Source organism: Echinops telfairi, unplaced genomic scaffold (genome assembly GCF_000313985.2).
Source record: "Echinops telfairi isolate 266 unplaced genomic scaffold, ASM31398v2 ScPeMD7_5805;HRSCAF=6673, whole genome shotgun sequence".
Lineage (NCBI taxonomy): Eukaryota > Metazoa > Chordata > Mammalia > Afrosoricida > Tenrecidae > Echinops > Echinops telfairi.
In genome coordinates, this window is record NW_022109704.1 from 2,280,637 (window position 1) to 2,295,867 (window position 15,231).

The window sequence follows — 15,231 nt, forward strand, 5'->3', positions numbered from 1 at the left end:
GTAAAAGGGGGTGCTGCCTGATGCCTTCCTTTCCTCCCTCTTTCGTAAGAACCAGTATAGACAGGGCAGAGCGGTGGTGGTTGACTTAGAAGGGAAAATCTGAACCATTGTTTGCACGAGGGAGGGAGGGAGGGTTTGGTCAGGCTGAGGCGGCGCTTAGGTGGGGGACAGGGCAGGCCTTGGGGAGCGCCAGGAAGCTACCTGGAGGGGCTTCTTGAAGCTACTTGCCCGTTTCACGCACTTCTCCGCCTTCCTCTTTTGGCTATTTTCTGCCACTGCCTAGGGAGGGGCCAGAGCTATTTTCACTCCCTCACCCACCACTGAGGATAATTCCAGATGGAGAGACGAAGAGGGAAAATATGCATCTGGGGCTTGTTTGAGTTCTCCGCAGCCTTTCTACTTTCCATGCCCGGTGTCCACCGCACCTGCTGGAAACGCCCCTTCACCTTTCCTGTCCTGACGCCGAGGACTACGCCCACTTGGCCTGGTCAGCCTCTTCCAGACGCGGCTCCCTAGGCTGCCCAGCTTCTGCTTCCTTTGAGCTCAGACATCTACCTAGCTACTACCCAACCCCCCATTTAATTATTGATGATTTCTGGTGCTGGGCAGAAAAGATAAGAACGCGAGCGCTGCTTCTCACCAAGCTTTTGAAAATTTCCACAACCCAAGTCACAAGGGCCACCTCCCCTGGAAGTGCCCTTTTTGGGAGGGCAGGAAGCCACCAGTTAGAGGTGCAAGGCCTCCAGGCACTTTTTGGCCACTCTGATTCTCAATTACCAACATGGATATTAGATGCAGCGAGGTGATATTCGCATTGGGGAAGATGATCAATTTGGATGACAAAACTTATTTCCTAACTTTGGGGTTCCTTGACTGTGTCTTCAGGACCTTCCCCTAGCCCCAAATACCTGTCCCTTTACCAGAGGCAAGTAGAGTCTTGGGGTGAGAAAAGGCTACATTAAAAAAAAATCATTTTATTGGGGGCTTGTATAGATCTTATCACAATCCAAACATCCATCCATTGTGTCAAGCACATTTGTACATATGTTGCCATCATCATTTTCAAAACAAGTTCTTTCTTCTTAAGCCCTTAGTATCAGCTCATTTCCCCCCTCTCCCCCTACCTCATGAACCCTTGATCATTTTTTTTTCATGTCTTACACGCTGTCTCCCTTCACCCATTTTTCTGTTGTCCATCCCCCTGGGAGGGGGTTATATGTAGATAATTGTGATCGATTCCCTCTTTCTCCCCCCACCTTACCCATACCTTTCTGGTGCTACTCTCATTATTGATCCTGAGGGGAATGTTACATTTCTAAGTTTGCTCCTCTCCTCCTTTTTCACCCTGAACTAGGAGGTTCAAAGGAAATGTTTTCTAGAGGGCAGGGTTTCTGCCTTCTCATCTTGAACCATGGTAGCATTATTTAAATGCCTGTACTTGCTTGACTGGGGCTTAATGCTGATAGAGAACAGGTTAAGCAGGTTCAGATCTAAACCAACCCAGATAGCTACTTGGGAATAACAGCACATGACCCAATGCTAGCCAATAGCTTGACTCACTCAGTGACCCAAACCTGTAAATCTTTAAGGGAGCAGACAGCCTCATGTTTCTGCAGAAGAGCAGCAGCCTGTATGGTTGCACCACCAACCTTGCAGTTGGCAGCCCCGTGCCTAACCCACAGCACCACCAGGGCTTCTCCGATGAGGTAAAGATAAAGAATGTACCTACGGGATGATACATGTTGAGGAAGGAAGTACTTTTTAGGTAAAGTAAAACCGGCGTTGTTGTGTTTCATAGACAGAGTAGGGAAGAGAACATCTCAGGTTCAGGTCCGCTTGGGACAAAGAAGCACTAAAGGTGAAGCGCAAGGGCCACCAGCAGTCGGAGGTGCTCACTGAAGAAATTTGAAGGCAGTGGTGTTTGTGCCTCATCAGAGGTTATTCATCAGAAACAGTCTCTGATTCTGCCCCCAGAGCCTGAGGGTGTCAATGGTTACACCTAGGGCTCCTAGGCAAAAGGCTGCTACTTGGAACCACCCAAAGGTACAGGGGGCGAAAGGCCCCAATTTTGTTTGTTTACAGCCTTGAAAACTTGCTGGAGCAGTTCTGTTCTGCACCCTTGGGGTTCCTGTGAGTTGGAGCCTGAGCTGACTGGATGACAACTAACAACATAGCCCACATTTCCCCTCTCCGCTAACAGGAAGCCCCTCCCAAGACCTTTGTGCTGTGGTTTGGGATTGTGTAAGGTTTAGTGAAGTCCTTTGAAGAAAAATACTTCCTACCAGTGTTTGGTCTTTAGGCTCGTGGGAGATACTGACTCTGCCTCACCACCCTTTACCCCAAGCACTATGTAACTACTAATCTGTTGACCCCTTGGGACAAGGCAACGAGAAGATATTCCAAAGGATACCAGGAGTCTGTGTGCTCTGGATGTTCTGTGAGTAGTCCGAGGTGGGATTTGGTGAAGGCTAGAGAGATTACTGAAGCCCCAACTGTGGTGGGAATTCCTGACATGATACCAATTATAGGATAAACTAAAGCTCTTTGGTTTTTGTTGTTGTTGTTGTTGTTGTTTTTAAAAATAGTGTTGGGGCTGAATCACGGAATTTCACAAAGGGAAAGGGAAATTGAGATCAAGAGCCTAATGCTGATTCGCATGAGGTAGAGGTCAGACAAAGCTCTTTTTACCATTTCTGACATCTGTTCTTCCACAGCACTCTGCTGGGTTCCGTAACTTGGTGCACAATTTACAGGTCATATTCACCATTAGGGGTTTTATAGGGGAAGCAACAGGTTACAATTCAGGATCAGAAACCATTCAAGATACAGTTCTTCAATCGGAATAACTTTGCAGCTGTGGCTTCAGGCTTCTTCGCCTTTGGTCCCTAGGCCCTTGGACCCAGCCTCTGCACAGTTCAGGAACACTGTACAAAACTCTTTAGCTCTGCTAATAAGTTTCCAGAGGCACCCCACTGTGGGGTTAAAGGGAAAAGGGAACCCCACAAAACATCACAGTTTCGGTAGGCGCAATTGTACAGTGATAACAAGTAAAGATTATAGTAAAGTCATAGAGAGCATGAGAGTTAAAAGATGGAGTCAAGTAATGGAGTCAGACGCAATTCATGGTAGCATTGCTCACCTCAGCCCCACTTGATGGTCCTCATGGAGGGGACTTAGCCGCCAGAGTAGAAGCAGCTGCCTCGTCCTCCTCAGCCACCCTCCCGAGAACCAGGGAGCCTCATTTTTTATTGCTAACCACGCATCATATCACTTTAGGGGGATCTGATTACAGAATCATACATCACAGAAAGGGGCAATACAATTCATCCTTGAACAGGTTTGATCACTCTGGTGTCTCATACAATAAAACAGACAATTACTATTCTGGGAGGCATGCCAGCCCCCTGATAGCAGACATGGGGAGGGGTAGCAACATAGGCAATACAATCAATAGGAGGGAGATGACCTAGGGGTGTGCCCATAGGAATGGGAGGGTCTAGGGTTACACATGTGACAAGATGGATGGACTCTAGATTCATAATGGCTACCTAACCTTGGTCATCCTTGGGCGGGTTTGATCTCTCTGGTATCTCCTGCAAGTAAACAGACCACCACTATCCTTATCAGAAGGGAGTGGGCCCTACTTAGGGTGAGTCAGACTATACAGTCTGGCTGCTCTACATGACTGGTGTTAAGGAGAATAACCTCTGACCTACTTTCGCTGACCGCCCAGTGTGCAGTCATTCTCAAGCTAAATCTGGCATATTTTTTGGGGAGACAACTTGGGAGAAATCCTTCTGTTCCCCACACCCCACTCTGCTAGAAAGCCTCCTGCCCAAAGGCACTTGGGTCCCTTGCTTTATGGGTTGTCATACCCACGGTAGCTGTCTCCCTCAGTGGGCTGGGCAAGCCACTGTGCCATTCGCCATCAGTCTTCTGGCTGCTGTTTCTCGCCTCCTTACACCATCTCTGAGGTTACAACTCCCTTGCTGTCTCTTGGGTCTAGGACACCCTCAGGGCAGGAACCCTAGGTCCAAAGGATGCACTCTATTCCCAGAATGTGCCCCGACTAGGGTTGACCCTCTTTTTAAAGCCTAGCAGTTTGGCTTAAAAATAAGCCATGCACCTTATTTGCCTACCCACCCCCCCCAAGCTGCCATGCACCTTATTTACATTAGTGGTAGCCTTTATTTGTATTATCCTACCTTGTCATTTGGTGGAAGTTAGAAGACCATGTGAGCAAGCCACATACAAGCAATCCATACCCGTAGGTTTCGTTTTAACATTTATTTAGATTATTTATTTCTCTATCTCTTTTCCTCCTGTCTTTCACCTCTGTTTCATTCCTGTGCTGTTGTCTGTTTCAGGAAAGTTGACTCCGCCCAATGTCTTCAATCCCACAGCACCAGCCCTCCCACACCTGCACCCTCATTGGTTCTATCTGGTCACAGCAAGTCTGAGGTGGAAAGAGCTGGTCCGGAGGCCCTCCTGTTTACACTAGCTGAGAACGACCTGTGCTACTCTTGGGCAGTGTGAGAACCCACAAGCTGTCTGGCTTCCCACAGTGCATTCTTTTCCCAAGACTCTCCGGGGAACCTTTTGTGTCCCACCTCGATGATTTCCTTCATCCTGGACATTCTCCTCTTTGGAAGCCCAAGCCTGCCTTAGGCAACCCGCTGAGGTCCAGAAACATTGTTAGTCGGCTACTGCTTACTCCCTTCTGACGATGGAGCACCACAAACCTACGCAGCCAAACTCTGAGGAAGCCCGGCCGGCAGAGGCAGATAGCCCTGAAAATCGTGAGGTCTTGTCAGAACCAGAGGACAAGGATGGGGGTGATGCGAACGGGGTGGCTGGAGAGCAGGAACCAACAGATCAAGCTTCACTGTCTGCCCAGGGCCAGGAGAACCTAGAGTCCCCTCCACCTGAAGCCAGCTCCAGCCAAGGGGAGACAGCGTGTGGGGCTCAGGCTGAAGCTGAGACAGGGGGGGCAAGCCCTGGGCCCCAGGAGCTTCCCCAGTCTCCCAGGGCCCGACAACCTGAACTAGATTTCTACTGTGTGAAGTGGATCCCTTGGAAGGAGGAGCGGACACCCATCATCACCCAGAGCGCAAATGGCCCTTGCCCTCTCCTTGCCATCATGAACATCCTGTTTCTGCAGTGGAAGGTAAGAGCGGGTTGGCATGAGGGCTCAGGGAATGTTGGAATTGTGCGATTCGGCTGGACATGATTGAACTATGGAAGAGTAGATGTATTGACTCCCAATTAAAAATACATTCTAAAATAAATTAATTTAAATTTAAAGCGAGAGAAAAATAGTGGGAAGTGTGCTCGTCCAGGCCCTCGCCCACCTCTTTGATCATGCTGATTTGCGCAAACTGGGGGGGAAAAAACACACCCTAGATGATCCTCCCTACCCCTGCAGCTTGAACAAAGAAGTTAAGATAGTCTTAAGAACAAAATAAAAATTTTCTTTTCCTTCCTCCAAAACCAAAGCTCCAAACTCATGGATAGGGCAGGGCGGGGCTGCCCCTGTGGGTTTTGAGACTGTACTGAGTATGGAGCAGCATGCCCTGCCTTTCTCAGAGGAGCAGCTGGTGGATTGGAACTGCTGACCTTGGGGTTAGCAGCCCAGCATGAGCCCGCTTCACCACCAGGGCTCCTTTCTTAGCCCAGTGTCTTCTAGTCCCTGGCAAGATGGGAGGGACTGACTGTCGTGCAGAGTGCACATTCTTCCACCACTTGTAAGCCCTCCCCTCTGCTCAGCCCATCCTGACCGGAAGCTCTTTCTCTGGGCTTTGCCTCCCATCATTCCTGAGGGACGTGAGCACACACATGGGCTAACGCTTTGATCACCTCTGCTGCCTCCAGGTGAAGCTGCCCCCTCAGAAGGAAGTGATCACATCAGCTGAGCTCATGGCCCATCTGGGTGAGTGACTGGGCCTTGAAGAGGGATTGCCCCAGGGGTCCCAGAGCTTTTTGTGTAGCCAGGAACCCAGAGTGTGGAGGGACTCCCCATGTGGGGCTCTGATCTGGCAGGGAAGCTGAGGGGCCCATAGAACTTTTCTAAATGACAAGCAGAAGTCCTGGGATGCTGTAAGGCCAACTCTGACCTTAGTTTTCCCATGTGATCTTTTGTCTTTGTTATTTAGTACAACTCCAACAGAAATACCACAATGGGAGGCTTTAGCAAGTACATTTATTCCAGGAGTCTAGAAGCCCCAACCCAGGGTGCAGGCCCCAGAAGACTTTTCCTCCGTTGGCTCTGAGCGTTGATCCTTATTCCTTGGCTCTCTGCAGATCTTCCAGTGGCATACCCTCTGCCCCTCTCTCTCCAGTTTTCTTTTTTTGTTGTTTTTGTTTTCCCCTGTTTTCTTATTCAGTGTTTTAAATCTCAAAGTGATTGAATAATATCCTACACCCATCTCATTCGCATAACAAAGACACCATTCCCATAACAAAGACATCCTATGAGTTGATAACCCCCAGCACAGAGGTTGGAATTTACCACACCTATTTGAGGGTGGAGTGGTGGTACACAATTCAAGCCATTTACACTTGGGCCCTTCACCTATAGGAGTCTGAGGAATGAGGGAGCTAGCATGAGTCTCTTCCAGTTCTGAAAATCTGTGGTTCTGGGACATGACCTCTATTCTCCAGGGCAGAGGGAGCTGAGGTTTGAAGATGGCTGGGGGCCTTTACTGATAAGAGACCCTGTCTTGTAGGAGACTGCCTCCTGTCCATCAAGCCCCAGGAGAAATCAGAGGGACTTCAACTCAATTTTCAGCAGGTGAGGGAGGTCAAAGTTCTCCAAACATAAGGGTTTGCAGATTTATAAAGGGCCACCCAGAGTTACGGACAGAAGGTTTTCTGCAGCTTGAAACAGGAGCCCTTTCTGCCGGAGGTGGTGGGATATCGCTGTCCTGGAACGTGTGTCCATGTAGTGTGTAACATAAAAAGGGCTGAGCGGAGGAGGGACTGGGATGGCTTGTAAGAGGACCAGGGAAGAAAAGCAACAGGATTTATTTCTTTGTTGCTGAGGTGGGAGTGGAATGGTGTGGACTGGGGTGGGGCGAGGGGAAGCTAGCATATCCATGATTTTCTGTTCTGTCCCCAGAATGTAGATGATGCAATGACAGTGCTGCCTAAACTGGCTACCGGTCTGGATGTCAATGTGCGTTTCACGGGCGTCTCTGATTTTGAGTACACACCCGAGTGCAGTGTCTTCGACCTGCTCGGCATCCCTCTGTACCATGGCTGGCTCGTTGACCCACAGGTGAGGGTGGGCGCAGCGGACTTCAGCTCACACGAGAGAGGCAGACTTGTATGGGGGTGGCAATAGCCATTAGATTTGAGTTACAAGAGGAGGAGGGTTTAAAGGATGGACCTAGTGCAGAATTCCTGTGGGGTACCAACCTTCACAATGGAATGGCTCCAAGGGGCCTTTTCATAATTGAGGGGTAAAATTAAAGAGACATCAGACAAGATAAAGCATGCAAGGGCTCACCTCTGGGACTGCCATAATTTCAAGAGCCAGGTCTGCGCAGAGAGAGAGAATATATTTCCAACCAAGGTTTATAGATGTTCAGGGTGGGGTGTGCAAGCCCCCCTAATTACAGGTAACCACATATGTAACAAAGTGGCTTGTACCCTAACCCTAAAGGTCCCTGAGGACATTGGAAGAGTAACCTAACACCAGTGTCAGGGCAGGTAAGGGGGAGTGGCTGTCTTCAGTGTCTAGAGAGCAATAGCAATCAGCCATGTGCTTGTTGCACTATGATGGGAGGATATAGTGAGGAATAATATGAATTATGAGAATGTGATTGGGACTCACCTCCAACTCACAAGGGTGAAGGCCTTCTTCCATCCCAGAAACCCAGCCTGCCAGGCTTCTTAATCTGATAAAGGATTCACCCGTATGCCCTCTCTTCCTGTTCTCCCACAAATCCCTTGAATTGTAACCTTTTGAGTGAGATTCTAATGTAATGTAAGGAGGCCGCACAGACAGGGACAGTTCTTCAGTCATCAGAAATGCAGGCACCTTTGGTCAGAGGGTTGCCATCCTGATGGACTTGATTCACTTGCTTCCTACCCTGCCCCACCCACCCCTGCAGAGTCCTGAGGCTGTGAGCGCAGTGGGGAAACTGAGTTACAACCAGCTGGTAGAAAAGATCATCACTTGCAAGCACTCCAGTGACACCAACCTTGTGACAGAAGGTGATGATGCTCTTCTTTTGCTCTCTGTGGAGGGTGGCCCCTGGGTGGTGCACATGGTTTGCCCTTCAATGCTAAAGGTTGGAGGTTGGAACCCGTCCAGTGGCCTGGCAGAAGAAAGGGCTGGTGATCTGCCCCCTATGGAGCGGTTTACTTTGTAACACAAGGGGTCACCATCAGTTGGAATCAACTTTACTGGGACGGGTCTGGTTTTTATTACTGTTATTATCTTAGATGGAGGGAATGCTGGACACTATCTGCCTCCTCCCACTCAGCCCCACTAGAATGGAAGCTCCGCTGCTTCTGTGTCGCTTGCTGATTGTGTGCCCTAGGCTCTAGCTCAGTGCCTGGCACCGGGCAGTGTTCCTAAGAACTTGAGTGAGTGACTACATCAGACTGCAAGGAGGGGCCTTCGGAAGGTGGGACTGACTGAGCCCGAGGATCTTTCCTACCGTGGACTTGGATTTAAGCCAATTCTGGCCCCTCTTGTGCCCTTCTCAGGCCTGATCGCAGAGCAGTTCCTGGAGACCACCGCGGCACAGCTGACCTACCACGGGCTGTGTGAGCTCACGGCAACTGCCAAGGAGGGAGAGCTTAGCGTCTTCTTCCGGAACAACCACTTCAGCACCATGACTAAGCACAAGGTGGTGAAGGTTTGGAGGGGGGGTGGGGGGGGTGCGGGAAGTTGGCATGCTATCACTTCCTCAAGGCTCCCGCTCTCCTTTCTCTCTAGAATAAGCTGCGGTCATTAAAGAGGCTGAAAATGCCTGTGGTTTGCTACCACAAAGGCTTGTTTCTTGCCAGTGCTGCATGTCCACTGGGGGTTGGCAGCACTTTCCTTCCATCTCCTTTGCTCCTTTGCTCTGGACCTGGGCTGACAGAACAACCTTTATGTAATAGAGATGAAGGAACACACACACACACACACACACACACACACACACACACCTTCACTAGCTCTTAATGCTGCTACCTCATGTCATTTCTGCTCAATCTCATTGGTCAGAGCAAGCCACCAAGGAGGCAGGGAAATGGAATCTACCCACAGGAAGGTGCCATTGAATTTTTTTTAAAAACAATACTTCAGTCTGCCACAGTTAGAGACTGTTCAAGCTCTCTAGGAATGGAGTAGGAAGAGGGTGAGGGGGTGTGCCCTCAGAACCATCAGGTGAGCCCAGAGAACCATAGGAAGTAGAGTGGGAAGTAGAAACTTGACCCCAGTTCCCACCATCCTCGCACCCATCTGGACACACACTCAAGGACGGTGCCCCCCTCCCCAACCCCCCTTCCATACACACACACACAGAAAAGTCACCACATGATTTAAGTGCCCTTTAACGGTGCTGCTCAGTTTCTGGCCAGAAACTGCTTCCATGTCACCTGTCTAAAGTCTCCTCTTTGCAGAGCCACCTCTACCTCCTGGTCACCGACCAGGGCTTTCTCCAGGAGGAGCAAGTAGTGTGGGAGAGCCTGCACAACGTGGACGGAGACAGCTGCTTTTGTGACTCCGACTTCCATCTAAGTCATTCGCTGGTCAAGGGGCCTGCAGTGGCAGTGGGGAGTGACTCCCCAGAGAAGCAGCGGCAGGTAGACCAGGTATGTGGGCAGCATGCAGAGCTTTTTTGCCACAGGCAAACTGTGGGCATTCAATCCTCTGGGGGGTGGAGGAGTCGGGTGGGACAAGGTAATGTGCCTGTGTTTTTGGTCCTGGAGGGAGAAGGCTCTGGAGAATTTGAAGACTGGTTTGGAAGTTTGGTTTGAATGTGCTCTCTGGCCTCAGCCTACCTCCCGGTGCTCATCACCCCCACCCCCCACCCCCCCTTGCAGGACTACCTGATCGCCTTATCCCTGCAGCAACAGCAGCAGCCACAGGGCACCTTGGGCCTTAGCGACTTGGAGCTGGCCCAGCAGCTTCAGGAAGAGGAATATCAGCAACAGCAGCAGCAGCAGCAGCAGCAGGCGGGCCAGCCGGCACAGGTGCGCACCCCATCGCCACAGGTGAGCCTGCTGTTGGCCCTCCCCCTTAGCCCTACTTCCGGGCCTGCTCCCTTGTCCCCAGTGGGTCGGCCCATGCATGCTTCCTTGGCTCTTGCTCCTACAGTCGGGGACCCTTCTCCCATCCGACCCCATCCTGCCCTTCCCACCCCACCCGGAGGGGCCCCATCCTCTTCCTGGGCTGGTAGGTAACTGGTGGGATCCACCCCAGGGGAGAGGAGCCACGGCTGGACGCCCAGCCCCAGAGCGGCGGCCCAGGACGAAGCAGGAGTCAGACTGCGTTCTCCTCTAGTCCGGCGGCGGCGGCTGCTGGCACCAGGTCCACCTGCCCCTTCTCTCAGAAGCTTCTCACCGGCCCTACTGCTTGCTCGTCCACCTCGCTCCCCCATAGGCGGGGTATTTATTTATGGACTAGAGCAGGCAGGCTCGGTCAAGCCCTTGCCCTCACGTGCTGCGGCCTTCTCTCCCGCCCCCCACCACGCAGGGCAACACGGGTTGGTGGGGTGAGGATTTCTGCTCCCCAACCCCCTTGCCCCAGAATAGTCACACTACTATGCAGACTCAGACGCCAGGGTCAGGCCCCTGGGTAGGCTGGCCGGCCCTCCCCGCCCCTGGCTAGCGGGGCTGTGGGTTTCAGGTCTGATGTCGATTTCTAGCTCCATTCTTTGTAAGGTCTTCCTCCGGGTTTGGAAATAAAACTGCTTTCCTGAGACTTCGTGTTTGCTGGTCTCCACGGCGATCGATCGGGGCTGGGGCTGGAGTGTCCCAGAGGTATGGGGAGTGGAGTGGTGGAGGGGAGGGCGGTGGGTTAGGCGCTGCAACCCGCAGGGCTGCAGTTTGCGCACCAGCAGCTCTGCTCCGTGGGAGAAAGATGCGGAGGCCGGCGTCCGTGCAGATGTACGGACAGGGCAGTTCGCTGACCTGTGAGTAGGCATCCCTGTCAGCGGGCTGTGGCTCTCACAGGTGTGGGTTGTTCGTCATTCCCACCAGAGCCAGCGGGAGGAGCCAGAGCCCGTTCCCTTCTCTCATCTCCTTCAGCCCTGCCCCAAAGCCAGTCTTTCTGGGTTTTTGGATGGGTCTTATGTGGATGTTGTGTGGGTTGGGTTGGGTTGGTTCTGGCTCATAGTGACCCTACAGGACCAAGAAGCACTGCCCCTCCCCCCCCCCCCCAACCAGGGTTTCTGAGGCCGAACCTTTAGGGGAAGATCATCCACCAGGACTTTCTCCCCTCCCAGCAGCTGGTGGGTTGGAACGCTTGACCTTTGGGTGAAGAACTGAGCTGTTACCTTACCCATCACACCACCAGGGCCCCTCCTCTGGGAAATAGTGTTCTAATTTGGGGCGGGGTTCCAAACCCTCCCTTTAACAGATGAATTTGGGGCTGTGCTTCCTGCTAACCCACAAGGCTGGGGAGGGCCACCTGACCTCTCGGCTCCTATTTCATACATATTGGCCTTTGCAAATTTGGATCTGCGTCTCATTTTAACCATTTTTCCTCGTCCTGTGAATTCATCCTGGTGCCTGCTTGCTCAGTTATTTTGCCTGAGGTTTCCTGGAGAAGAGAGAGTAATGGAAGTGTGGGCAGAGGAGGGGGGTGGCGCTGCTTTAGTAGGCCCCACAGAGCATCAAAGGCACTTCCAAGGCCAAGGCCCCTCCCCACCGGTGTCCTGCTCCACCCAGACTCCCCAGGCAGGGAACACAAACTACAAGGATGTTTGCCAAAAGAGTTCAAGTACCAGTCCAATGTACTGGCCTCAGGGGAAGGGGAAACTTGAGATTCCATTACCCACACTCAAGATAGAGCCAGGGGACATCACTTTGGGATGAGAGGTTATGGGCCTTAAATGAAATGTGGCCTTTCAGCCTCAACCAGAAGCCGGAGTTTGGGATGCTCAGGGTGGGGCAGCCTGTCTGGAGACCCAGCAGTTCATCAGCAGGACTCAGCCAAACTGTGGATCCTCCAGTCCTTGAATGTCATGTGGGGAGCTGGCAGGGGTGCTCAAACGTCTTCAGCCCTGCACAGGGCTAGGAGGGCTGACCGGCAATCCCCCTTCACTACATCCTGCAGACAAGAGAGGTCCGCGTTAATGACAGGTAGAAAGACCAGGGACAAGGGGTTGTCTCAACCAAATACCTAGCTAAACAAAAATTAGCTGGCTGTGCCACAATAAAGGGGTTGCAAAGAAATCAGGCATGCATAAGACACCCGTGGGGGCCATCCAAACCTGAGCATGCTCAGACCAAGGTCACCTAGGCCCAGGTGATCAGCCTGGGCACACACACATCAGCACCCGTGACATTATGGTCGTTACACAGGTGCGCCTGAACTCAGCCACTAAGATTGGCCAATACCCTCAACCCTGCCCCCACCCCCAAGTGGGGATCAGAGGGGATACATAGCAGACTGAGGGCCAGCCACACCCCTCTTCCAGATGTTCCCTTGCAGGTGGGCGGGTGGGATCTCTCTGTGTGCACGATGGGCCCTCTCAGGGCTGGCATTCTCTGCCCCAAGCTCTCCCCTGAAGTGGCCATTTTCGGTTGTGAACTTTCCCACGGCCCCCTGCCATGCGGCCTTGCAGGCTTTCCAGGGATAGCATGTACTGTCTGAGGTTGTACTACCTGAAATTTCCCTCTCCCTCACAAAAGTGAACTTGGATTTACAAAAATGCTTCCGTAGCATGAATTCTTTCAGCGGGGCAAAGCAAGAACCAAGGTAAACCACCCCAGACACCTAACATTAGGAAGACCCATCACTACCAGCGCCCCAGCACTCTCCAATTTGTCTGGGAGGAAAGCCTTAGTTCTCTAGCTGGAGGCTCTGCGGAGGCAAGGAGTGGGAGGGGGGAGGGGGGAGGCGAAGCTCTGGAGCTGCAGTCCAGGAATGTGCAAGGCTCACCTGGAGAGAAGAGTAAAGGGACTTCCCAAATTTCTTCTTGAACTCAGCCCGGATGCTCAGGAGGTCCGTCTCACTTCGAGAGATGAGGATGCGTATCAGGACCTGGTAACTGGGCTCTGTTTGCTGGCAGAGGAAGGAAGGGGTGGAGGGGAGATTCTCCCTGAAAGTCGGGATGGGGTGGCCTGATGAATCATTCAATCATTCTGGGAAGTGAGGGGGAGGTGGGAGGGAAAGAGAAATATACCTGAAACTATGGGACAATCACCCCTGTCTAGACCCTGATGACAGGGAGGAAAACCATTCCCTGGGGTGGTGGAGGGGGCGGGCTGGGGTAGTGCTTCTGTCACCCCTTCCGCTGTGGCATTTGACCCTGTCACTGGCTTAGAGCTTCACTGGAGCTCAGAGGTAGACAGCTCACTCCAAAGTCAGATATGTTGAAAAGGTTAGAAAAGATTAGCTGTGTGCAAACCAGCAAGACACTTAACTTCCCAGTGAATGTCCAAGGAGGATACAACTATGTTGCCCCCAAACTGCGCGAGCGGGTGGGGTGCTGCTAGTAGAGCCTAGCGCCAGGTGACTTCTGGCTCTTATCCTGACCCACTAGACTCATGTCACATCACCACCTTTACATATTTGTTCCTCCTAGTTGAACCCTTGAGGTTTCTTCCCCGCTGTACCTCCACCAACCCACCTCCCTACCCCCGGCCTTTTGGTGGAAGTCAAGGAAGGAAGGTTCAATTTAGAAATCACTGAGCGAGAATGATGAGGGCAATGAATGTACAAATGCACTTTACACAATTGATGTATGTATGGATTGTGATAAGAGTTGTATGAGCCCCTAATAAAATGATTAAAAAAAAAAAAAAAGAAATCACTGAGCAATGATCAAATCATGACTTACAATGTATAGTGATATTATGAAGGCTTTCCAAATAATATTCTACATTATCTTTGTTTTCCCATGGTCCTCCTACAAGGATAGGGCAGAAGTGTCCTGATTGTTTCCCCTTTAGCAATGTTCTGTGCAAATCCCATTTGGGTCATGAAATGTGTTGTCTTGACTCATCAGATTCTTCCCATCACTGCCTGTAACCTACACTTGGGGCCTGCCCACAGGTCAACTCCCAAGGAGAAACGAGGAAGTGGAAATCAGGGTGCTGTTACTTCATTCTAGCTATTGGCTTATTGGCAATAGACCTGATGGTTACTTCATTTCAGAGTCCATGTATCAATGTCTTCTTGTGCTGGAGATTGCTAATTGTTCCGCAATATCCAGTCTTCTCTTCCAACTTGTGTAACTCCAAAGTTGTGTAATTGGAGAAGGAATCATTCATTAAATCAATACATTTATTGGTGGACTTCTCATCTACACCCTCTTCAGGAGATCCCTTATCAAAGGCTTTGAGTAAATAAAGTTTCCTCTACACCAAAGCTAGATCCCTAAACTCACTGCCACTCAGTCAATTCTGACTCACATTGGCCCTGTCTAGCGCTGCTGAGCTAAGTCTTGATAGGAGCAGACAGCTTTATCTTTCTCCCTTGGAGCAGCTACTGGGTTTGAACTGCCAATCTCATGGTAAGCCGCCCAGGACCTGACCCTGCATAGCCAGTGCTCCTTAAGCTAGGTCCTTCAAAAACAAAATGCACTGCCATTGAGTCAATGCCAACTCATGGTGACCTTATAGGACAGGGTAGAACTGCCCCTGGGAGTTCCCCAGACTGTAACTCTTCCTATGGGAGTAGGAAACTCTGTCTTTTTCTCCCTGGGAGCAGCTAGTGTTTTGAACTACTGACCTTGGCAATTGGCACCCCAATGAGTGACCACTATGCCACAAGGCCCCTCAAGCTAGGTCCTTAGGTGGTACAAATTGTGCTCTATTTCTAACCTTAGATTGGTGGTTCAAACCCACCCAGTGATAACACAGAAGAGAAGGCCTTGTGACCTGCTTCCATTGAGATCACAGCCAAGGAAAGCCTATGGATTGGTTCTGTGCAACACATGACGTCATCAGGAGTCAGCATCAACTGGACAACAACTAACAACACACAAAGCTACATTAAACGAGATCAACTGTTTGATTCTTCAGAATGCACTTGGTAGTGCGTACTTGTGGGGGGAAGTCAGA

The 15,231-nt window shown here is 51.2% G+C and overlaps 2 protein-coding genes across 4 annotated transcripts in view; one reads left to right on the forward strand and one right to left on the reverse strand.

The window, feature by feature from the left end:
* Nucleotides 1–1,682: 1,682 nt before the first annotated feature.
* MINDY1 (MINDY lysine 48 deubiquitinase 1) lies at nt 1,683–10,921 on the forward strand. 3 transcript variants are annotated; one of them, XM_004716605.3, is made up of 10 exons: nt 1,683–1,706; nt 4,368–5,167; nt 5,872–5,929; nt 6,726–6,790; nt 7,118–7,276; nt 8,115–8,217; nt 8,716–8,858; nt 9,619–9,810; nt 10,042–10,212; nt 10,421–10,590. In XM_004716605.3, the coding sequence occupies exons 2-10, from the start codon at nt 4,727–4,729 to the stop codon at nt 10,499–10,501; spliced, it is 1,413 nt and encodes a 470-aa protein (XP_004716662.1). In that variant the 5' UTR covers nt 1,683–1,706; nt 4,368–4,726; the 3' UTR covers nt 10,502–10,590. The 3 variants fall into 3 exon arrangements, with proteins under 3 accessions (XP_004716662.1, XP_045151630.1, XP_045151629.1); XM_045295695.1 differs by having other exon boundaries at nt 10,042–10,191; XM_045295694.1 differs by lacking the exon at nt 1,683–1,706 and having other exon boundaries at nt 4,329–5,167; nt 10,398–10,921.
* A 1,052-nt stretch (nt 10,922–11,973) lies between these two features.
* The window catches only part of ANXA9 (annexin A9), an 11,240-nt gene continuing 7,982 nt past the window's right edge, over nt 11,974–15,231 (reverse strand). The window contains exons 11-12 of the mRNA XM_004716604.2: nt 13,106–13,228; nt 11,974–12,271 (exon numbers count right to left, since the gene is read on the reverse strand). Of these exons, the coding sequence (XP_004716661.1) occupies nt 12,209–12,271; nt 13,106–13,228 (186 nt within the window). The 3' untranslated portion in view covers nt 11,974–12,208. The remainder of the gene's footprint in view (nt 12,272–13,105; nt 13,229–15,231) is intronic.

Coding starts and splice junctions, on each gene's coding strand:
- MINDY1 (XM_045295694.1), top strand. CDS start 4,727: ATGGAGCACCACAAACCTACGCAGCCAAACTCTGAGGAAGCCCGGCCG. Junction 5,168..5,871: donor TCCTGTTTCTGCAGTGGAAG/GTAAGAGCGGGT, acceptor TGCTGCCTCCAG/GTGAAGCTGCCCCCTCAGAA. Junction 10,213..10,397: donor TGCGCACCCCATCGCCACAG/GTGAGCCTGCTG, acceptor CTGGGCTGGTAG/GTAACTGGTGGGATCCACCC.